The 24719-nt window shown below is 46.2% G+C and overlaps 1 protein-coding gene across 4 annotated transcripts; it reads right to left on the reverse strand.

Annotated features, from left to right (window-relative positions):
• Positions 1–339: 339 nt before the first annotated feature.
• Positions 340–24157, reverse strand: LOC128342022 (zinc finger protein 345-like). 4 transcript variants are annotated; one of them, XM_053288832.1, is made up of 6 exons: positions 24026–24157; positions 19870–20441; positions 17177–17309; positions 15328–15413; positions 14984–15125; positions 340–2513 (listed from the first exon to the last, which is right to left on the reverse strand). In XM_053288832.1, exons 2-6 carry the CDS (start codon positions 20293–20295, stop codon positions 964–966), a joined length of 2337 nt encoding a protein of 778 aa, XP_053144807.1. In that variant the 5' UTR covers positions 20296–20441; positions 24026–24157; the 3' UTR covers positions 340–963. The 4 variants fall into 4 exon arrangements, with proteins under 4 accessions (XP_053144807.1, XP_053144806.1, XP_053144808.1 ...); XM_053288831.1 differs by lacking the exon at positions 24026–24157 and adding an exon at positions 23579–23805; XM_053288833.1 differs by lacking the exon at positions 24026–24157 and adding an exon at positions 21997–22134.
• Between the last annotated feature and the right edge of the window lie 562 nt (positions 24158–24719).

Raw genomic sequence — 24719 nt, forward strand, 5'->3', positions numbered from 1 at the left:
CTGAAAGATATATTCCCCTTAAGGGATGGGCTGTTCTGGGAAGAGCATCTAGGTCCCAAGTTCCTTCCCTGGCATCTCCAGGATAGGGCGGAGAGAGATTCCTGCCTGCAGCCTTGAAGAAGCCACTGCCAGTCTGGGTAGACAATACTGAGCTAGAGGGACCTATGGTCTAACTCAGTATATGGCAGCTTCCTATGTTCCTAAGCAATACACCCCCAAAATATCATTCCCATATGGAGATAAACAGTCCTAGCGCTTTTCTGAGCACGTTCTTCCTCCGCATGCATGTTAGGCAAAGTGAGGCTGCAAGAATGAATACGTATTCACAACAATCCGGACTGCTGCTTCATTCGCATAAATATACTTAAGATATCCTTGGCCTCTTGCCATTCTAGTTGGGTGCAGCAGCACACCATCACAGGTAGGGTGTGTCCATGCAAGTACTTTCCCTCTTGGACACCCACAGGCCACCACAAGAAGCCTCTGTCCACCTCCCTCAAGTCCTTGTAAGCTGTATGGACGGGAAAGGATGGAAGTATCTGATGTATCTGGACTATGGAGAGGCATGCCCTCACTGGTACTAGACCTCAGCCCACATTTTCTGCTGCTGTTGCTGCTGCTCCTCCTGGGGTTACTGGGGGCACAGGGTTAAGGGAGGCCAGAGGTCCAGATGGCAGGGGAAGGGGTGATATCTCCTATGGGAAGGCGAACTCTGGTTGTCACTCAAGAGCTGTGTTCATTGCAAAATTATGCCAGGTGCCAGAAGCATGTGCAGAGATCAATTCCTCCTCCTTCCTGGAAGAGGTTTCTTCAATCTCTGGGTGTGGTTGGTTCCTGACAGCTTTCTTCCTGAAGCTCTGTTTCCTGTGCAAACATATGGCTTCTCTTCTGTGAGACGACTTCTTCCCCCGCACCCCAGTGAAAAGTAAGATGTATCCTCTGAAAGAAGCTCTTTCTGTACTCCTAGCACTTAGATGGTTTCTCTCCTGTGTGGACTTTGTAATGGGAGGTAAGGCTTGAGTTGAGGCTGAAGCTCTTTCCACACTCTGAGCATGTATAGGGTTTCTCCCCTGTGTGGATTCTTTGATGAATAGAAACGTAGTACTTCTGTCTAAAGCTCTTTCCACACTCTGAGCATTTATAGGGTTTCTCTCCTGTGTGGATTTTATAATGGTAGATAAGGTTCGAGCAGTGGCTGAAGCTCTTTCCACACTCTGAGCATTTATATCGTTTCTCTCCTGTATGGATTCTTTGATGGGCAGAAAGGGAGTTCTTCTGACTGAAGCTCTTTCCACACTCAGAGCATCTATAAGGTTTCTCTCCTGTGTGGATTTTATAATGGTGAGCAAGCTTTGAGTAGTAGCTGAAGCTCTTTCCACACTCTGAGCATGTATATCGTTTCTCGCCTGTGTGGATCCTTTGATGGACAGAAAGGGAGTCCTTCTGCCTGAAGCTCTTTCCACATTCTGAGCATGTATATGGTTTCTCGCCTGTGTGGATTCTTTGATGGGCAGAAAGCTTGCCCTTCCGACTGAAGCTCTTTCCACATTCTGAGCATGTATATGGTTTCTCCCCTGTGTGAATTTTGTAATGGGAGGTAAGGCTTGAGTTACAGTTGAAACTCTTTCCACATTCTGAGCATGTAGATGGTTTCTCCCCTGTGTGGATTCTCTGATGGACAGAAAGGTAGGAATTCCGACTGAAGCTCTTTCCACACTCTGAACATGTATAGGGTTTCTCCCCAGTGTGGATACTTTGATGGGCAGAGAAATGGCCCTTGAGCCTGAAGCTCTTTCCACACTCTGAGCATGTATAGGGTTTCTCTCCTGTGTGGATTCTTTGATGGGCAGAAAGGTGGCCTTCCTGTCTGAAGCTCTTTCCACACTCTGAGCATGTATAGGGTTTCTCTCCTGTGTGGATTTTGTAATGGGAGGTAAGGCTTGAGTTACAGCTGAAACTCTTCCCACATTCTGAGCATGTGTATTCTTTCTCCCCTGTGTGGATTCTTTGATGCACAGAAAGGTAAGCCTTCTGACTGAAGCTCTTTCCACATTCTGAGCAGGTATAGAGTTTCTTTCCTGTGTGGCATCTTTGCTGGGAAGGAAGCTTATCTCTACCACTGAAGCTCTTTCCGTACTTGGAGCATGTATCTGGTTTCTTTCCTTTGCAGACACACTGGTGGACAACAAGGGCATTGTTGTGGCTCTTTCCACACTCCAAGCATGGTTTCTCTCCTGCGTGGGTTCTTTGGTGTTCATAAAGGTTCGACTGATCGCTGAAGCTGTTTCCACACATTGTGCATTGACACGCTTTCACACTTGTGTGGATTCTGTGATCTGCACTAACATGTAATTTATTAGTTAAGATGTTTCCTCTTAGAGGGATGTTACCAGCCTCATCTTCAACTTGAATTGCACAGAAGTCTGTCGCTTCAGAAGCTGCGGTCTTCTTCTCTTTTTCTTCAGTTTTTCTTCTTGATGCTTCCCCCATTTTTCTGTTCTTCCTCTGATTACCTGCAGGAATAAAGAGAGAATTTTGGTGAGGGAGAAACAACACTTCAATTGGAGAAATAAGTCCAATTAACGGCAATGCTGTTAAAACCATGGCAAAGATGTAGTGGAGGGGCAAATCCTGGATGCACTAAGCAGCCTCGGTTGATTAGTAAAGTCCAGCTACATGCTCCAAAAGATGTGGTATTGCAGAGGAAATTCCCTCAGTTTGGATACAATTTCCCATCATTTTAACCTGCTCCCCTTACTTCACTGGGGGAATCGCTGGCTCGTGGTGTAGTGGTTAGAGTGCTGGACTAGGACTAGGGAGACCCGAGTTCAAATCTCCATTCAGCCATGAGACTTGCTGGATGACTCTGGGCCAATTACTCTTCTCTCAGCCTAACCTAATTCACAGGGTTGTTGTGAGGAGAAACTTTATTTATTTATTTATATTTTATTTTTACATTTATATCCCACTCTTCCTCCAAGGAGCTCAGAGCGGTGTCCTACATACTTGAGTTTCTCTTCACAACAACCCTGTTGTGAAGGTTAGGCTGTAGGTTAGGCTGAGAGAGATGCGACTGGCCTAGAGTTACCCAGCTAATATCATGGCTGAATGGGAATTTGAACTCGGGTCTCCCCAGTCCTAGTCCAGCACTCTAACCACTACACCACGCTGGCTCTGGCCCATGCTCGGGGCTCCTTGGAGGAAGAGCAGGCTATAAATGTAATAATAATAATAATAATAATAATAATAATAATAATAATAATAACAACAACAACAGCAAGCCAACCCCGTACAGACCATCTGTGCGCTTTTTGGGGCCGGGGTTACCTCTCCCCACCCCCTTCAGCCCCAGTCTCCGCTTCTGGGCCCAGCCGCATCTCCTCCCCACAGCCACTTCTGCCCCCGCTTTCTTTCCCCCCTCCTGGGCCTTGCCTCCGCGGCTGGGCTGGACCCACCACCTCTGGCCTCCACATCCTCCTGGGTGCGCCTCAGCCAATCAGGCGCTTCCGCCGCCCAGCCAATCAGCTGGGAGCTGGGATGCACATTCCAAGGCACACCCAGGATAATTAATATAATAGATAATAATAATATAAATACAATAATATGGGAATATAGGAGTTTAATGAGAGCCAGCATGGCATAGTGGTCAGAGTGTTGGACTAGGATGACCCGAGTTCAAATCCCCCTTCATACATGAAACTCACTGGGTGACTATCTCTCAGCCTAACCTGCCTCACAGGGTTGTTGTGAGGATAAACATAACCATGTGCACTGCTCCGGGCTCCTTGGAGCGAGATATAAATGTAAAAAACAAATAATAAAATAAAACAAAGATCCTTTGCCAGCTCTTCTTGGCCCTTGGTGGGGCTGTGGTCAGGAGAACAGTTTAGAGAGGATGACCTGGGCTCTCTGAAGATTTGTTCTAGCAAAAATGCAAAATCTCTTTTGTCTGTTTCTTTCCGTTCACAGACTTGACCGCACTACTTGGTCGGAAGATGGAGACAAGGAGCAGACTGACACGGTTGGGCTGGGATGGGAAGGCCGGGAAAGCATTTCCCAGGCCAGCCCAATGATTCAGATCGAGTCCAAGGAAAACTACCATTGCCAGTTTACAGCAGAAACCTGCTGTATCTGTAGCACCAATTGGCTGTGGCCTATGCCATCAGCCCAGCACAGTTTTTCCAACTTTAAAAAAAAAAAACATTTTTAGGGGAAGATAAGTTTTTTTAAAGGTGGTGTTGCATTATACACTTAAATTTCATTTTAAAGGCAGCAGACATTTCCCCTGAAAAACAGAAACTAAATCAGGATTGAATTGGCACTGAGTATGAAGGCAGGAGTTGAACATGCTACACTCAGCCAACACCTTCTGTGGGTGAAACACAGGGCTGCTCAACTTCGGCCCTCCTGCAGATGCTGGCCTACAACTCCCATAATCCCTGGCTATTGGTCACTGTGCCTGAGGATTATGGGAGTTGGGGGTCCAAAAACAGCTGCGGGTCCAAAGTTGAGAAGGTTTAACATAGGGAGAACGACGCCAGCAGGGAGGTCTCAGTCCCATTGGAGAAGCAGTTTCAGCTGAACAATTATGGAAAGTTCACTTCCTTCTTCTCTCCCTGCGTGCTTCCAGGCTCCTCTTTGCAAACAGTCACTGTGCTTCTCATGTTCCTGGCCCTGCCAGCTCTCTGCTGCTGCACCCTCTCCTCCCTTGCTAACTGCTTAGAGGCAGCAACACCAGGCTTGCCTCTGGCCCAGCTCCCCACCTCCTTCCCTGTCATCTCCACTGTGTGGAGGAGATACTGTTGGTGTCTGCCAGTTGCTGTCTTTCTCCCTCTCCTCTCCATCCCTTACAAACTGCAAGGAGTGGAGTGTGAACTGGCAGGGTATCTTTAACAGGTGGGGAGGGGGGGCAAGTGGGGTGGGGGTGGCTGAGGGCAAGAACGTGGCACTTGCCTGTCTGGTCAGCCACCTCCTTCCCTTGTTTCTGCTCCCTAAGAATATATGATTCATGAACAGATCTGCTGGATCAGGCCCAAGGCCCATCTAGTCCATCATTCTGTTTCACACAGTGGCCCACCAGATGCCTATGAGAGGGAATGGGACAACTCACCATGGCCACCTCGATGTGGCCACCTCATCATGGCCAGCTCACCACGGGACAACTCACCGCACCGAGGGAGACAAGGAGATTCCCCCCCACAAAGATGAAGCCCCCCCCAACTCAGAACAACTCAGTGCAGCCAACTCACTGCAGGGACAACTCAACGCGCCGAGGGAGGCGAGGTGATTCCCCCCCCCCCGCCCCGAATCTGGTGAAGAAGAAGAATTTCCTTTGCATCATCACAATAGAAGATGAAGCCCCTCAGCAAACCCTCCCCCCACCCTGGAATCTGGCAGAGAACAGTTGCCCTTTTCGTTTGGAGCATAGGAGGCATACACCAATTCAAAATTCCTCGTGTCATAAGGATTATATTTCCTTGCCCATTCATAATAACGTGTTTACAAATATGTGAATTAGGAATCCTTGATTAAAATTTTAAATATGCCAGTGTTCATATGCATGAACAAGAGAATCAAGCAGTTCTAACTGGCCTGCATTCTGCATATTGAAAACTGGCATATCTCCTTGTATCCTTCCCATATCACTTATCTTACTGTTTCTCAACCGGTGGTCCACAGAGACTTGAGTGGTGGTCCATGGCTGGAAGGTAGATCCTGCCCCCACCCCCGCAACAATGGAGGAGGAAGTTCCGGATTAACCTAGCACTTTGACTTGTTTCTTAACTGCTGCCTTTCTTTTTATGTCCTTCAGTTTGATTATTATCATTTGCATGCCTCTGACTTCTCCTTTTCCCACCCTTTTAATAACATGGAAGGGCTTTACAGGGAAAGAGGGGAATTTACAGGGAAAGAGGGGAAGTAAAGGCAGGAGTGTTTGCAGACTCGGGCAAGTTACAGGGAAAGAGAGGAAGTAAAGGTAGGAGTGTTTGCAGACTTGACACGGCCTCAGCCTTGTGCTGGGGGATGGGTTTTTTGTCCCACCCCCAAGCACAGACTCAAGGAGAGCCCCAATTGGTCAGGGCTAGGAAGGGGGCAGGGAGTGCGCGCTCTTCTTGCAGCTCCCTCGCTTCCCCTTCCTCTTTGGGTTCTGGCTGGCGTCCCTTCCTACCTCCCCTCAGCGCAGAACGGGCTTCAGCTGGTTTTCCTTTTGGGAAAAGGCAGGAATGCTTGCAGACTTCTTTATTTCTCTTCCATGGGTGGGAGGAGTTGGAGAAGTGCGTGGCAATGGACCAAAGCTTGTGCATGAGGGATGGCTGGAAAAAAATGAGCTGGAAGTTTGGGTGTGTGTGTGTCAGAACCTGAGGGTGAGGTAGCAGTCCTGCTCCTTTTTCCTTGAAAGTGACTTCTGAAATCAGTGGGCTTTTACTTCCAAATAAATGCGTGGAGTGGTGGGGGGGTTGTGGGAACCACTTTCTCCAAAGTGGAGGTACGTGCATGTTTCGAGGGAGTTTACCCTTCGTTTTGTAGAGAAGTGCATATGTTGGTGCCAGTTGGTTTAATTTGCCCACGAGTATGAGAACAGATAAAAAGTTGGGAAGGCTACTTCTGAACGGGAGGGAGAGACCGCTGTGCCTCGATCTCCAGACTGTAGAGTTGCTCCATGGACTGGAGCGTCCGCTGGTGGGTCTCAGATGTTCGTGGGCGCTGGTGGGTCTCGGAAGAGCGAGAGTGCATGTTTGCTCCCTTCTAACTTTAGCTTTCTAAGGAAAAGAGGAAGATCTTGCCTGGGAGAAGCCGCTTCTCCTTTTCTGAAGGGCTGCCGGCTAGTTGGTAGGATTATATCCAGTTTCACATTAATTTAATATCTTGTGTGTGTTTTTTATGAGTATGTAAGCAAAATGTTTCTTTGTTAACAAATTTTACTTTCTTTATTAACTGAAGACATATGAAGACATACTGAAGACGTATTTGTTCACCCAGGCTTTTGCAGGGGTTCTCAAACTTGGGTCTCCAGATGTTGGTGGACTTCAACTCCCATAATCTCCAGTCATAATGGCCAAATACCATTGTGGTTGGCGGTTATGGGAGTTGAAGCCCACCAACATCTGGGAACCCAAGGCTGAGAACCCCTGATTTATAGTTTTGATGTTTAATGGTTGCTTTTAAATGATTCAAATTGTAATGATTTTAATGCTCATATTATTTTAATTGTAAACTGCCCAGAGATGCAAGTTTGGGGCAGTATAGAAGTCTGTTAAATAAACAAATAGATAAACTTAAACTTGAAACCCCTTTACTAACTGCTGGTCCAGGAAACTGCGCACGAAGAATGTAGCTGTCCTTGAAACCGCGCACGAAGAATTTACTGGTCCTTGACCCCGAAAAGGTTGAGAAACACTGTCTCATCCCGTCCTCGTTACAACTCAATGTGATTCCACTGCCTTTATCTTTATCTCTGTGAATTAGGAATCCTTGATTAAAATTTAAAATGTATGGACATTCTGAACAGTTTGCCACTGCCTTTAGCAGAATGTGGACTAAAAAGTTGTAGTGGTCGGGATAGCCCCTTTTTCATATTTATGAAATTTCAAAGTGCAATAAAATGCTATTGCTATGCAAACTCTGGAAATAACAAGGCTACATGGATAATAAAATGTATGAACTGCCGAGCTGAACTGTCCTAGAACCGTTTCTACTCGCGTATATGTGGTGAAATTGGGAGATGTTTGAAAAATGCCATAATAAAACATCAAAAAACATTTTATTAAGCTATTTGATCATTGTGAGCTATGGCACGCAAGTATTCTATGGGGCTTCTATTGCCATAATCGGACACAATCTTTGAAATACGCTTATCTGCTATGCGGTATTTCTTCAACTTGACCGGAGGACTGTGGCCTAAAACGAGCTGTTCATAATAGGCATCTCTGCTCTTCTGCACCTTTCTGAGGCCATCAATGAACTTCCAGATTGTAGAATGGCACACTCCAAGTTCGGCTCGGAGGCGACAATGAGCAGCTTCGGCATGGTTGTTAGTGTGATCATCAGTGTTCAATGATCTGTCAAACAGATTCCACATTGGGGGAGGAAACAAAGGAGAAAGTCTACTGTGTCCTCTCCTACCTGGATGACCAATGTAGCTGTCCTCGAACCAGTTGAGAAGAGGTTGAAGCTCTTCGGGTAGATATTTCTCCAGAGAAGCAACATATTCCCCCAAGTCCGAGACAGGCACGAATGCTAAGGCCACAACCATTTTGGCCTTAAGGGCAAACTCCACATTCTTGTCGAATTCTTGAACAGCACCTATCAACGCCAAATGCTTCCTCATATTCTGAACCAGGTGGAAGAAGCAACCATTTAGAGCTGTTTCAGGGAAGAATTTCCTTATGGCATTCATCGCAGCTATTTCATAGTCGCAGTGAATGGACTGAGGCCGTATGTTAGGCACCAATGTTTTAATAAAATCAAACAACCGCTCGTATGTGTCACACTGTTTGTTTGGCAGAAGGACGTACAACACCGGATGCACGCCCCCGTACTTCTTTGCCAGGATCACATAGACCTGGGCAAAGAGTTTGGGGGCTATAGCAAATGTGCCGTCCATGTACCAGGTGTCAGATGTTTGCAGAATTTGCAGCCAACTTGTTCTGCCAAATATAAGAATCCTTCTGGATCCCTCTCCAATATCACCAAGCAAGAATGTCTCCTGCACACCTGTTGTTGGTGAATAAGTCTTGTATTCCTCGGGTAATAAAAGGTCATCCAGGCTGACTGGGTCCAAAGGTGCTGCCTCTAATTGATTTCGCCTTCGCCGGATTGTTTTCCGTAAAGCTGCAGTTCTTGGAATTACAGCATGAACCGCTGAGCTCACTTTGGACAGGCATGAATGAATAACTTCGGTTGTATCCTCCACCGTTTCTTCAGCTCGCCGCTTTATCCCTGTCACAAATCTTGCCACTTCAACATTCGCTGCCGAAGGAAAGTGGGAATGTTCATTGATCTCCTTGATCACCTCTCCATTCCTGGTGTGAATTCTGGCCTTGCACTGTCCAATCTGTTCACAACGCCAAAATTTAACAGAATCATCAACTGCACTGTGTCTATCGAATACATAAAGGTATCCATCACAAGCGAACTTTTCCCTTCCTCTCTGGCTTAGAACTGTCACATCCATCTCACAATTAGCCGACAAGCGATGAAATGCTATATTAAAAGAAAGAAACAATGAGATAAAGATAAAGGCAACGGAATTGTGTTGAGTTGTAAAGATGACGGGATGAGGGATATGGGAAGGATGCAAGGAGATATGCCAGTTTTCAATATGCAGAATGCAGGCCAGTTAGAACTGCTTTATTGTCTTGTGCATGCATATGAACACTGGCATATTTAAAATTTTAATCAAGGATTCCTATTTAACATATTTGTAAACACGTTATGAATGGGCAAGGAAATATAATCCTTTTAACACAAGGGATTTTGAATAGGTGTATGCTGTTAAATTAAGAAAAAATGAGTATATGTAACACCACATTAGAAGGTCTGTGCAGATGGCAAAATCATCTTGTTTGTTTCTTTGGGGGCATGATTCAAATGACAGACATTTTGACCCTGCTTTATTCTGAGTACTAATGCCAAGCATCGTAGCTCCATTTCTGTGAATAACTGGAGATCAACCTGAAATTAGTTTCGTTGTAGAGGATACGTGCTTGTATCCTACACCCCAAACGAAAACGGCAACTGCTCTCTGCCAGACTGGGGGGGCGGGGGTGATTTGCTCAAGGGCTTCGTCTTCTTTTTTGATGTTGAGAAGGAAACTGCTCTTCTTCGGCAACTGCTCTCTGCCAGATTCAGGGGGTGGAGAGAATCGCCTCACCTCCCTCCGGCTTGTGTTACAACTGCTCTCTGTCAGATTCGGGGGATGGGGGAGGCTTCATCTTATATTTTGATATTGCAAATGGAACTTCACTCTCGGGAGAATGACGGCAACTGCTCAGCACATTGAGTTGTCCCGCGGTGAGCTGGCCGCGGTGAGCTGGCCACGGTGAGTTGTCCTAGACCCCTCTGAGAAGCCTACAGAGAGGTGCCCTGCTCTTGCTCCCTTGCAACTGATATTTAAAGTCATTGTGCCTCTCAGGCCGGAGTTGGCCTATAGCCAACAGACTAGTAGCCATTGATAGACCTGTCCTCCATGAATTTGTTTAACCCCCCTTTAAAGCCATCCAAGCTAGTGGCCATCACCACATCCCGTGGCAGAGAATTCCATTAGATGAATTACGTGCTGTGTGAAAAAGTACTCCCTTTTGTTGGTCCTAAAATTCCTGGCCCTCAGTTTAATGGGATGGCCTGGTTCTAGTGGAGGGAGGGAAGAATTTCTCTCTGTCCACTCTCTCTACTCCATGCATAATTTTATACACGTCTATCATGTCTCTCCATAGTTGCCTCTTTTCCAAACTAAAGAGCCCCTAAAAAGCTGTAGCCTTGCCTCACAAGGAAGGTGCTCCAGGCCCATGATTATCTTGATTTTACTCTTCTACACCTTTTGAAGATGGATTAAGACCTCTGAGTTACAAGAGAGGCTACAGCTGACTCCCGAGTATTTAAACTTCTTCCTACTAGGGTGAGACTATGCTATTGAGAATAGAAAACATGAGCTATCAGCCACAGTTAGCACAGTATCAGATGCAGAGGTATTCAGCAACTCCTCGTGTGGTTAAACTGGATCAGTTTCAGTTTGTGACTCCTGAGGATGTGGACAAGCTGCTTGGAGTGGTGCATCCTACCACCTGTCTACTTGATCCTTGCCCAACGTGGTTCACACTATCTGGCAGGGAGGTTGTTGTGGAGGGCCTGATGGCAATTATTAATGCCTCTCTGAGGGAAAGCAGGATGCCCCCTTGTTTAAAGGAGGCAATTATTAGACCTATTCTTAAGAAGCCTATCTTGGATCCCTCAGTGTTTAGTAACTACAGGCCTGTTTCTAACCTTCCATGGTTGTGTAAGGTGATTGAGAAGGTGGTGGCCTCCCAGCTCCTGGTGGTCTTGGAAGAAACTGATTATCTAGACCCACTTCAAACTGGTTTTCGGGCGGGCTACTGGGTGGAGACTGCCTTGGTCAGCCTGATGATCTCCAGTTAGGACTTGACGGAGGAAGTGGGACTCTGTTGGTCCTTTTGGATCTCTTGGCAGCTTTCAATACTATCAACCATAGTATCCTTTTGGAACGTCTGAGGGAGTTGGGTGTAGGAGGCACTGCTTTGCGGTGGTTCCACTCCTATTTCTCAGGCAGATTCCAGATGGTGTCGCTTGGAGACTGTTGCTCTTCAAAACTTGAGCTTTTATATGGGGTTCCTCAGGGCTCTATATTGTCTCCAAAGCTTTTTAACATCTACATGAAACCGCTGGGAGAGATCATCAGGGGATTTGGAGCTGGGTACTATCAGTATGCTGATGACACCTAAATCTATTTCTCCACATCAGCTTCATCAGGAGAAGGCATATGCTCCCTGAATGCCTGCCTGGAGGTGGTAATGGGCTGGATGAGGGATAACAAACTGAGACTGAATCCAGACAAGACGGTAGTACTTGTTGTGCAGGGTCATTACTCGGGAAACGATATTGACATGCCTGTTCTAGTTGGGGTCACACTTCCTCAGAAGGAACAGGTCCGCAGTTTGGGAGTGCTTCTGGATTCATGCCTCTCCCTGGTTTCTCAGGTTGAGGCAGTCGCCAGAAGTGCTTTTTATCAGCTTCGGTTGATACACCAGCTGCGTCCGTTTCTTGAGATTCATGACCTCAGAACAGTAGTACATTTGCTAGTAACCTCCAGACTTGATTACTGCAATGCACTCTATGTGGGGCTGCCTTTGTACGTAGTCTGGAAATTACAATTAGTACAGAACGCGGCAGCCAGGTTGGTCTCCGGGTCATCTCGAAGAGACCATATTACTCCTATATTACAGGAGTTACACTGGCTGTCAATAGGTTTCCGGGCAAAATACAAAGTGCTGGTTATAATCTATAAAGCCCTAAACAGCTTAGGCCCACAGTATTTAAGAGAGTGTCTTCTTCTGCACAGTCCCCATTGTCCACTGCGTTCATCAGGGGAGGCCCGTCTGTGGCTACCTTCAAGTCATTTGGTGGCCATTCAGGGATGGACCTTCTTAGTTGTCGCTCCAAGACTTTGGGATGCGCTTCCCACTGATATAAGACTCTCCCCATCTCTAGCGGTTTTTAAAAGATCCTTAAAGACTCATTTTTTTAACCAGGCCTTTTAGCTTTTGTAATTTTACATTTTATAAATTGTTCTCGTTTTGGGCAGCTTTTTGGAGTTTTAATTGATTTTAATGTTTTATTTATTTGTATTGTTTTATCATTGTGAATCGCCCTGAGACTTTGGTTTGGGGTGGTATAAAAATCCATTAAATAAATAAATAAATAAATGTGGGCAAGACATCAAAAGCTATAGTAAGTACATGCTACCTGTATTTTGAAAGATTCATCATAGGGGTACATTAAGGATGTGCACAAACCTGTTTGGAGGCCCTTTTACGGGCCTCTGAACAGGTTCGAACACCGGCGGGGGGGGGGGAGGTTCGAAGTTCGAGGCCGGAGGGTGCCACTTTAAGGGTGGGGGAGGGTGCACTTACCCCTCCCCCTGCTTTTCCCCCACCAGCACTTGTTGCCCGTAAAAGCTTTCGGGGTGGCAGTGTACCTCCCTGCTGCCCCTCCCCTCTCTTCGGCCGGAAGTACCGGGTGCGCATATTGCGTGCACGTCAGACGGGCGCACATGCACCCGGTGCTTCCAGCCAAAGAGGGGGAAGGGGTGGCAGGGAGGTACACTGCTGCTCAAAGGCTTTTATGGCCAACGAGCGTGCTGGCGGGGGGGAAGCAGGGGGAGGGGTAAGTGCACCCTCCCCCACCCTTAAAGTGGCACCCCCCACCCCCTTGAGCCACCCCTGCCCGGTTCCGTGCACATCCCTAGAGTATATGTGACATTTATACAGGCATGGAATGGCTAGCATGCTGATAGATTTTGGTATTTTTTTAAAGAACATAATTACAGTATGCATGGGCAGGCTGGCGGATATGTTTTCTTTAGTATTATGTATATTACACTATGAGCCTGTAGAGGAAGGAAGAACGAGCATATTTGAATGAAGTTGCATTAAGAGACTATGAATATACTATAATTTTCTGTTGAGAGATGATATTGGTAGTTTACATACATTGTCAGAAGCATTTTAATAATACTTTTCAGTGGAATATTTCACATGTACTAATTTTTGTAGAGATATTTTGGAAATCACATTAACCTGAAACAAAACACCTGGCTCCAAATGATGGCATAGGCACTAATCTTTGGAACTACAAGTATTCCTTTATAGTAATTATGCCACTGAAGAAGGCCCTGTTTAGGCCAAAATGCATATGGCAATATTGGACAAGGAGTACATTTCCCTTGTATGATTTGTAGCTGATGTCAATTTCCTACAAGATATGAAACTTGAATCTTTACTTCATTCAAATACTACTGGATTCCTCATCAATTCATATTGGACATTTAGAAACCGAGAAGGACATCTTACGGAGAATTGAACTGTGAGTTGCAACATTTCTTCTGTACATACTCATTTTGGAGACTTGATTTAATTTCAAATGTTCACCACAAACATGTTTTTTCTGTACTCATGTTTTTGTTACACACACACACACACACACACACACACACACACACACACACACACACACACACACCCCTTTTATATATGCATTGTCTATATCAGGCCTGCTCAACTTAGGCTCCCCAGCTGTTTTTGGACTACAACTCCCATAAATCTCAACCACAGCAGCCAATGGCCAGGAATTATGGGAATTGTAGGCCAACATCTGCAGGAGGGCTGAAGTTGAGCAGGCCTGGTCTATATTGATGTTTTAACTGAGATTCTTTATTAAATGCTTTTCTTTATATTCTCTCCATGGTTCTCAGAGGCATTGTTGTCATGGCCCAGACCACTGAGTCAGAAGAGTCAGAGGAGGAGCAGGAGGATTTGGTTGGGAGAGCAGGCTCAGAAGCACAGCAGGAGGATTTGGCTGTGAGAACAGACTCTGAAGCTGAGGTGGAACGGCAGCAGACAGGGGAATCTGAACAGCTGGCAGAGCTGAGGGCTGAGGAGACTGATCAGGAGGAAGCTGGAATTTCACCTGTGTTAAGAAGACGTCTCAAGAGAAAGGCTCAGTGGGAGACACGCAGGCGTAAGATCTCGTGGGAGAGGGAACAGAAATGCTGAGTCAGGACTGCCTGATTGGCTGCCGGTTATCTTGAGCCCTGTATCAAGCAAACGCTGTTCCTGAGAAGGTACTGTCAGCAACGTTGCCTACCGCAGACAGTGTCCCTTCAACCTTTCTTGTTTCAGCCTGTCCTTGTTCTGTTTCTTCCTTGCTCCTTTATTTCTGTTATTGCTCAGATATCGTAGAGAGGGGTACCTAGTTTAGTTTCAAGGGGACTTTATTTTTGTTTATACTACTTTATCTTTGAGAGTCATCCTTCGCTTTCGTCCGTGCAGCTAAGCTGCTACTTTCTTATCTACAGAATTTATATCTTGACTCAAAGAAGTGGAGCTGGAGGGACCATAAATCCTGTCGGGTCAGCCGTGCCAACATATTTACAACAGTTGTATATGCGTACTATCTATAGGTTTGATAGTTCTTTAAGGCCCACGCATACCATTAAAGCATAATTTTTCAGGCTACTACATTGTGATGGGCTCCTTCTTGGTCTACTAGTGTTTTTCTGTCATAAGGAATGATGCCTTTTATGCTCTGGTTGGGAGTAATTTTTTCTCTATAAATAAGTGGAATATCCAAGCAAACGTGGACTAGCCATTGACATCCTCCATGATCTCTCCACACTACAGCGATATAGACTGGCAATACCAGCAATTCCTGCATTCTAAATCCATTGGCCAAGCAAAGAAGGACTTACCCAGAAAGTCCTTTCCCAGAAAGGACAGATGCCCAAAAATCTCCTCCATGACTTCAGTGTGCACAGCCCTTTGGCCTGGATGCAGCAGAGCCCACTCCTCCTCGGAGAAACACACAGCCACCTCCTCAAAGGACACGGGTCCCTGAAAGATGGAGAAAGTATTTTCTCTACCTGGGTATTGCAAGAAAAGTAATAGCTAGAAGCTCTTCTACAGGATCTAAAGTTTCTTCAGTGGAATCTTTTGTCTTCTAAGCGGGCATCTTTGAGTGAAGAAAAGGGAAAGAAGTTTTTTTCAAATCCAGAGAGGCAAGTCCTGCCTCTTCCTCCAATGATGCCTCTCCTACCTGATCTGGTGACTGCACAGCAACCCCTTCCACTCCTCCACCAAGAGTAGGCGGCCTAGAAGGAATCTCCAGGGACATTTCACTGCCTGTGAGGGAAAGAAAAGAGATGCATTTTATGTTATGAGGCATTCCGCACGAATGAATGAATGAATGAATGAATGAGTGAATAACGGTCAATGACCAGCAATCAGCAAATAAAAACAAACAATCAAAATAAAACAAAATATATCATTATTATTATTATTATTATTATTATTATTATTATTATTACATTTATATCCCGCTCTTCCTCCAAGGAGCCCAGAGCGGTGTACTAAATGCCTGCAACCTTGGAGAAGCCGCTGCCAGTCTGTGTATTATTATTATTATTATTATTATTTCTTGTTTACACAGTCAGAAGGTGTTATTGACTGGTTTGTTTTATCCAGACATCGAGTCGTTCCCAAGGGTGGTGGTGGTGGTTGTTGTTTACATTTATATCCTGCTCTTCCTCCAAGGAGCCCAGAGCGGTGTACTACATACTTGAGTTTCTCTTTCACAACAACCCTGTGAAGTAGGCTAGGCTGAAAGAGAAGTGACTGGCCCAGAGTCACCCAGCTAGTATTATGGGTGAATGGGGTCTCCCCGGTCCTAGTCCAGCACTCTAACCAGATCAAAACATAGCTAGATAATACAACAAAGTACAGAGATCTCAATTACAATTAGTCATTTGCTCCCGTCTCGGTTTACAAGCTGCCGCACAGAATCTTGCTACCCTAGCTGTAATGGCTATATACTAGTGTGACAGAAGGAAGGAGATATCATGTTCTTCCGATTGACCTGGCATATTTTTAAAAAGTGGTTCAATCCAGAAAATACCAATGTCCCTATAATATGAACAATATAGAAGAACATATGAAATGGTTTCAATATTGCCCAAACCGCATAGACATAGCTGGTTCCTGAGCGGTATTTTCTTAAATCTGCCATCTGAAATGGCAGAAGGCAGAGCATTAAACCACACCAATGAGAAAGCTCTCCTCTGATTTAGAGTAGTCAAATTTGTGAGGTACGCAGCTGGCTGAGGGTAGTTTGGGAAGCCGTCTGGAATACTAATTGGGGCTACAGAACTTAAGATCAACTTGCTTCTCCATATCCACTATTCGTTGTTTAATAATTTCTTTGGCAGCATCATATCCCAATGAAAATAAGTATTGTGGAGAGAAGCCATATCTACCCAATTTATAAGAACAGCCCTGCTGGATCAGGCCCAAGGCCCATCTAGTCCAGCATCCTGTTTCACACAGTGGCCCACCAGATGCCACTGGAAGCCCACAGGCAGGAGTTGAGGGCCTGGCCTCTCTCCTGCTGTTACTCCCCCGCAACTGAGGCATCCTATCGTAGAGGCTCTTACACTCGTTAGAGTGGAAGTCGTCTTTCAGTACCAGGGGGCAAGGCCTTGATGGCAGAAATGTAATTTGAGCCAATAGTTGCACGTATGGAGCCATCCCTTGGACTCGACTCTGGTTAAACCTGCTTCAAGGCATAGGATGGCATTCGAGACACTCTAGGCATCTGAAATATTGCATGAAGGCATCTAGACTGGACCACTTCCATAGGTTTGAAGTTACAGGTGGAACAGATCTGGATGAGGTATTGTGCATTTCAGTGACTTGTGTAAAACAAACCTGTCTCTCCAAAATATCTTATAGGAGTTCAAAGTTTTGGTTTGGAGTGATAGTCCGAAGTTACTGAAAACAGCAGAGAAGCTGGAGAAAAGCGTCTCCTACACAGAGTTAAAGGGAACATAAAACTAACTCAGGGATTTCAGGAGGGAGGCCAAGATGAGATACACCCCATCCATCCTTACCCAGTGAGGTGGTTGCTCCATCCCCCTCCTCCTCCCGCAGGATCCCCTTGAACAGCAGCTTCTGCCTGGTGTCTGACGGAGCCTTCTCTGCCTGCAGAGGATCAGTGGTCACTTTGGCTAACATACCCAGTGCCTGAAAGAGGAGAAAGGGAAGAGGGATTCAGAAAGAGAATGGTTGCATTTATTGGTATTATATTAACATCATGCAGCTTTGGTACAAATACCCTCAAGGCAGACATTACAGTAATATTAAAAACAAAAAGGTGACAGGGAAACTAAGAATAAGACATAAATCAATAGAAGAAAAAGTGTCCATCAGGTAGCTGGCTAAAGAACAAGTGATCCTCAGATGATTATTTTAAGTGATCATTTTCAAAAGATGATCATTTTCCATTTGTGACTCCTGAGGAAGTGGACAAACTGCTTCGGACTGTGCACCCTACAACCTGTTCTCTTGACCCAACTTGGCTTATCTCATCTAATAATTACATTAGCAGAGAGTCTGGTCAATATTATAAATGCTTCTCTGAGGGAGGGCAGGATGCCTCCTTGTCTTAAGGAGGCTATTATTAGACCATTTTGAAGATTGCTACACTGGATCCCTCAGACTAAGCAAATTATAGACCTGTTTCAAATCTTCCATGGTTGGGCAAGGTGGTTGAGTAGGTGGTGGCCTCTCAGCTCCAGGCAGTTTTGGATGATGCAGATTATCTAGACCCATTTCAAACTGGCTTTCGTGTGGGCTATGGGGTTGAGACTGCCTTGGTTGGCCTGATGGATGATCTCTAAATGGCTATCTACAGAGGGAGTGTGACTCTGCCGATTTTGGATCTCTCTGTGGCTTTCGATACTATCGACCATGGTATCCTTCTGGACCACCTGAGGGAGGTGGGATTGGGTGGCACTATTTTATAGTGGTTCTGCTCCTAACTCTCTGGTAGATTCCAGATGGTGTCGCTTGGAGACTATTGCTCTGCAAAGCGGGAACTGAAATATGGAGTTCCACAAGGCTCCATACTATCTCCAGTGCTCTTTAACATCTACATGAAACTGCTGGGAGAGATCATCAGGAGGTTTGCTGCAAGGTGTTATCAATATGCTTCTCAATATCGACCTCATCAGAAAATGGCATATCTTTCCTAAATGCCTGCTTGGAGGAGGCAATAGGCTGGATGAGGGACAACAAAATGAGGTTGGATCAAAATAAGACGGAAGTACTGACTGTGGGGGGAGGGGTTGGGACCTGAGAGATGGTTTAGATCTGGATGGAGTCACACTCCTCGTGAAAGATCAGGTACGTAGCTTGGGAGTGCTCCTGGACCCAAAGCTCTCCCTGGTTTCTCAGGCTGAGGCAGTGGCCAGGAGCGCTTTTTATTAGCTTCGGCTGATACGTCAGCTATGTCCATTTCTAGAGGTGGATGACCTTAAAACAGTGGTACATATGCTGGTAACCTCCAGACTTGACTACTGTAATGTGCTCCATGTGGGGCTGCCTTTGTACATAGTCCAGAAAGCACAATTGATACATAATGCGGCAGTCAGATTGGTCTCTGGGACAACACGAAGGGCCCACATAACACTGGTTTTAAAAAAACTGCACTGGCTGCCAAGATGTTTCTGGGTGAGATACAAAGTGCTGGTTATTACCTATAAAGCCCTTAACGGCTTGAGACCAGGCTATTTAAGGGAATGCCTCCTTGTGTCATGAGCCCTGCCGCCTTTTACGATCTTCTGGAGAGGACAGATCTTCTGCAGTTGCCACCAGCTCATCTAGTGGCGACTCAGGACCGGGCTTTCTCTGTGGCTGCCCCAGGGCTTTGGAATATGCTCCCTGCTGAACTAAGAGCATCTCCTTCTCTGTTTTCAGGAAGACCCTCAAGACTTTCCTGTTCTTGCAAGCTTTTAATTAGAATTTTAATAATTTGTTTTATATTTTTATTGTTGTGGTTTTTAATATTAAAATTCGTATACTGCCTAGAGATTTACATATCAGGCAGTATAAAAATATGACAAATAAACAAGTGGTCTGGGGAAAATAAAAAAAGTGTGTTTTTCCTGTATGCCAAAGAGACGTGAGAGCAGGCATCAGTCCGGCATCTCTGGGAAGAGCATCCCATAGCAGGAGCCCCACAGCTGAGAAGACCCTCCTGGGGGCAGCACCACAAGACACTTGGAAGGGATGCTGGACTTCCTGGTAGGGAGAGGATCCTGCGGGGAGAGGAGCCAGAGGCCCTCTTCTCCCAACAGCAGAGGCTGAAGACGGGCTCAGCAGGCAGTGGCCAAAGGGGCATCAGTTCTCAATCACTCTAATTTGGGTCTCCTTCCTTGAAACCCACTCACAGTCCTGGCCTGCCTAGGGAGATGCATGTGGACCAGTGGATTGGGACAGGAATCCAGCCCTGGCAATAAAAAGGACTTGAAGAGGAGGATATCCAAGATTCCCTTCTAAAACCTGCCAGAAAGGCAAGAGGCAGGGAGAAGCTGGTGTCACTCCCACACCATTCTTTGCTCTCCTTGCAGCTTCCATTGCTAGTAAAGCATCTTGGCTGACAGTAAGCACTGAACTTCTGCCGGATGGGAACAAAAGGACTCTGGCTCTGCTTGCAGGAGGACCTTACTTGGCAAGTGGTGACATTATCCGAAAAGTTCTCAGCCCCCTGGAACTACCTAGATAAAATGTCCCTGCTGCTCACCTGCTGCTCCTCCTGCCTCTTCTCCTCTGCCTGGCTCAGGAGGAAACCTTCTGCCAAGGCCACCGCCTGGGAACTGGTCTCCGCTCCGCATTCTCTGACCCAGCTCTCCATCTCCGGGGGCAGGACAGTCAGGAACTGCTCCAGGATCACCAGGTCCAGCATCTGAGCTTTGGTGTGCTTTTCTGGCTTCAGCCACTGATGGCAACGGGTGTGGAGTCTGCTGCAAACATCTCTGGGTCCTTCAGCCTTCTGGTAGCAGAACTGCCTGAGTCTCTGGCATTTGACATCTGAGCTGGTGGGGTCTCCTTCCAGGATCTTCTGCACTGTTCTTTCCCAGAATTCCCTGCCACTCACAGCTTGGATGCTTGGAGGGTCTTTTTCTGTCCCCTTCCCTGATCCATTACTTACAGAGCTTTGTAAATTCATTTTTTGTTTCTTTGCGCTCAAGTGAAACTTCTAACGCAGCCAAAAGATCTCCTTAGACCCACAGTTAGTCTCATATAGCCAAAGAGTCTTTGTCAAGTTGTTTTCTCTGGACAATGATTTAATTTACCTGCAAAACGTTGCTTCTCCTTGAGAAAGAGAGAAAAATATAACCTGTGAATGTGAGAGAACTACCAATCAACACACTTACTTCACAACCTCAATCAGGAGCATTTCCTCCCTCCAACAGATTTATAAAAATAGGGTTGTTAGAAGAGTTTTGTATAGTTCAAAAGTCCACACAGTTTAAGGCATGGCTGGTCAAAATAATCAGTAGAGACAAAGCACTTCTCGCTCTTATGATTTCATCATCCAGGGTGCAATCCCTTTTTTCAGCAACTTTAATGCACTCCCCCTTCTCATTAACTTGCTGGGATGGAGGTTCCTTCTCCCTGCCTCACTCCTCCTTCCATGCATGCACATGGCAAGTGCCGCCTCCTTCCCTGGACAGTAGGAGAGGAGAGCTGGTTTTGTGCTAGCAAGCATGGATTGTCTCCTTTGCTAAGCAGGGCCCACCCTGGTTTGCATTTGAGTGGGAGACTACATGTATGAGCGCTGCAAGATATCGCCCTTAGGGGATGAAGCCGCTCTGGGAAGAGCATTTGAAGTTCCGAGTTTTCTCCCTGGCAGCTCCAAGATCAGGCTGGGAGAGACTCCTGCCTGTAACCTTGGAGAAGCTGCTGCCAGTCTGAACAGACAACACTGATGGAGCAATGGTCTGACTCAGTAGAAGGCAGCTTCCTATATTCCTATAGGATGGCGTTTTTCCACAGGCTGAGTGCCGTGATTGGTAGCTGCCTAGAGGGAGGAGCTACTCACTCCTGAATGGATCTTTCTGCGATCAAAAATAAAAGCATCACCACAATGCTCTGATATTTTACAATGTTCTCAGCCCTGCCTTTCCTCTGACTCCTTGGCTGCTGTTAAAGGCCCATGGAGGATGAAGGCTGCATCAGTGTTTGTCTCTGGGAACAAATGCATAGCCTCTCCCAATGCTTCTCTCTCACTCCCTCTTTCTCATTCTGTCCCCGTTTTTTTCTTTATTTTTATTTTTAAAAAATAAAGATTATTTTTAAAGTATATAAGTACCATGCCAAAAAAAAAAAAAAAATAGATTGTCAACCTACAATGCAGGAGTTCTCAACCTTGGGTCCCCAAGTGATGTTGGACTTCAACTCCCATAATGCCCAGCCATAGTCATTGTGATTAGGAATGATAGGAATTGTAGTCCAACAACATCTGGAGACCCATTTGGGCAGAATCCCTGTGTTATAGAATTCCTTCTTCTTCTTTTTTGCAGGCTGCTCATATACTTTAAAAATCAGCTGCATTATCAGAAAACAGAAAGGGACAGAATGAGGATGCTTGGGGTTATGGGAATTGAAGTCCAAAAACATCTGGGGTTGCCAGTTTGAGAACTCCTGCTCTTACAGATAGAATTTTTAAAAACAAAACAAAAGGGAGGGGACTCAGGGAATTGGATTGGTTGACTTGGGGTCTGGAAGAAGAGTGGACAACAGTCATAGGCAGATGCAGGCCCATTTTGTGTTCTAGCAGTAAACTTGGGCTGGGGTGGGCACTTTGCAGAGACCAGTGGGGATGTGTGTGCAGATTCTGTGTTTAGGGTGGTAGATGGAAGCCTACCTCTTCCTGCTTGTTTCAGAAGGATCTTTCAAGTGCAGAAGAATGTATCTCGGTGTCTTGTCTGGCATGTGTGTTGATGAAATATTAAAGGTAACACAATCTGTGCACCCCAAAATTAGACGGGCATTATATGGGAGAACAGGAATAGCAGCAAGGAGATTTTATTTTATTTTTATTTACATTTATATCTCACTTGTGTACATGGTTATGTTTATCCTCACAACAACACTGTGAGGTAGATTGGGCTACCAGAGAAACAAGTTCCATGGCCAAGTGGGAATTTGTATTTGGGTCTCCCCAGTCCTAGTCCAGCACTCTAGCCAAGTGGTTTTCCAACCAGGGTCCCTCCAGATGTTGCTAAACTACAACTCCCATCACCCCCAGGCATAGTAGGTTGTAGCTGTGAATGATGGGAGTTGTAGTTCAGCAATATCTGGAGGAACCCTGGTTGGGAACCAGTACTCTAGCCACTAGACCGCACTGGCTCTCTAAGTTGCAAATTTCACATTGTCCACATGCTTTGACATGCAGTACTCATTTAGAGGGAACTGGGAACAAAGTCAGACTGTTGCTAAGTCATGGAACAGCAGCCATTGGTACATCATCCCCTTGGCCTTACTGAGAGTGTCGTTTCCTAGCAACAAAGGGGGCTCAGACATGTGTCTCTTGTGTAATAAGGTGCTGGGTTAATTAATTAGCCCCATTTAGGATCCCTGAAGAACTCCTCCTCAGTATTGCAAGCCTGTTTTATAATAATAGTTTGAAAGGACTTTGTTTTTCCTGTGCATGTTGAGTTGCAATGGGAAGCACATTTTGTAGGCATCTTTAAATCTTGAAAACAAAAAGGGGGCTACTTTCCCTCCCAATTTCCAAATTCTTTGAGGAAAGCAAGACAACACAGAAAAGCAGGTAAAAGTTCTCATCTTTCATCTATATTGAATGTAGAGGGCAGAGAAGGGCGCCAAAATCAAACTTCGCTTAGGGCATCAAAAATCCTAGGGCTGGCCCTGACAGTAACTGCCTACCATGTGATGGCAAGACTACTGCAAGAACTGACTGAAAACAGAAAGGAAATTTGAGAAGACACCCAATCTTAACAGCACTGACAAACCAAGAGATAGAAGAGCGTGCTTAGTGGCTTCAAAAACAAAGATAACTTTGAATTCCTTCAAAGGTATTAAAAGGTTGAATTACTAAAACGAGAAGAGCCGGAGGGGGGTCGGGGGTAGACCTCTGGCTTGGCAGTGCCCCTGGAGGAAAGGGGTAACAAACGGGGGACAGCAGGGGAGAAGCTGTAAGAGGGGGGCCCCTGTGGCTAGGAGTTGCCCAGGTGGGTCCCCCTTAAGACTGGCCAGAAATGCCAGGCCCATCCTCCTTCCATCGCCGGGCAGACAGCGGTGGTGCCAGCTGGGGAGAAGGGAGGCGATCTTGGGGGGAAGTGAGTGGTGGTGGGAGGCGCGCGTGCGTGTGAACGTGCACCAGCCGGGATTCCCCACGTGGGCAGGGGCCTGCTCTCATGCCCAGAAAATCAAGGATCGCTTTCTGCCTCGGCTCTCCCCTTCTCGCCCCATGCATTTCTCACCGGCAGCTCTCTAAGCATCCGATGTAAAGCGCCCATGGGAGGGGCTGGCTTCCAGGAAAGGCAATGCAAGGCAGGAAAGCGGGCTTGGTGCTGGAAGGGATGGGATATACCCGCTCTCCCATCGGTCCTCTTTCTGCAGAATCCGCTTAAGTAAATGCCTCCTCCCTCTGCTGCTTCCTCTCCAGCTTAAGCAAGGGGAAGAGGAAAAGCAGAAGCGATTTGCTTCCTCTTGGCTCGCTGGGGCAGTCACTCTAAGGTTGAAAGGGAGAGCCGAGCTTCCAGATTCCTAGAGAGGCGGCTAAAAGGTGGAAGGAGCTGTGAATGTTGAGTCTCGTTTCCTGCTCTGCTTCCTTTTGGTGGAAAAAGGAAAAGATTGTGCCTCGGGGTCGATTCCTGGCTGACCACAGAGCCATGTGGTTTTCTTGGTAGAATACAGAAGTGGCTTACCATTGCCTTCCTCCCGCGCAGTCTGAGATTGTGCCTCGGCCGTTGTCACTGAAGTGAGCATCCGCTGCTGCCCGATATAGGTGACTACAAATATATATTTACTAGGCACAGTCTGGGAAGCACACCCGTGGGGATTCGAACTAACAGCCTCTTGTTCCCTAGCTGCTTCCCTGCTGCCCCACCTGGTGGAAAGGGGGCTGTGTATTTACTTATTTGATATGTAAACCACCTGATAGGAAGCATATCCAGGAGGTCCAGACATCTTAAAAACAGCCAACAATTAAAAGCAATTAAATCAGTTCAAAAAGCAATATCTAAAATTACTGTTAAATAAAAAGAATTAACATTTTAAAAAACCAAAACAACTTTGTTCATCATCAGATGATGCTTTCAAATGGCCTGGGGAAAATAAAAAAGTGTTTTTTTTTCTGGGTGCCAAAGAAACATGAGAGCAGGCATCAGTACTGGCATCTCTGGGAAGAGCATCCCATAACAGGAGCCCCACAGTGGAGAAGACCCTCCTGGGGGCAGCAGCACAAGACACTTGGAGGGGATGCTGGACTTCCTGGGAGTGAGAGGCCCTTTCCTCCCAGCAGCAGAAGCAGAAGTTGGGCTGGGCAGGCAGTGGCCAAGGGGGCAGGGGTTCCCAATCACTCTGGACTTGGGTATTCTTCAGACCCTGCAAGCCACTTGC

Source organism: Hemicordylus capensis, chromosome 2 (assembly GCF_027244095.1).
Source record: "Hemicordylus capensis ecotype Gifberg chromosome 2, rHemCap1.1.pri, whole genome shotgun sequence".
Taxonomy (NCBI): Eukaryota; Metazoa; Chordata; class Lepidosauria; order Squamata; family Cordylidae; genus Hemicordylus; species Hemicordylus capensis.

What these genes read in the sequence shown, in the direction of transcription:
- LOC128342022 (XM_053288832.1), bottom strand. Translation starts at nt 20,295, where the DNA reads ATGAATTTACAAAGCTCTGTAAGTAATGGATCAGGGAAGGGGACAGAA. An exon ending in AGAGGCAGGAGGAGCAGCAG is followed by an intron (nt 17,310 to 19,869) that starts GTGAGCAGCAGG and finishes CTCCTCTTTCAG; the next exon opens with GCACTGGGTATGTTAGCCAA. An exon ending in TGGAGCAACCACCTCACTGG is followed by an intron (nt 15,414 to 17,176) that starts GTAAGGATGGAT and finishes TTTCCCTCACAG; the next exon opens with GCAGTGAAATGTCCCTGGAG.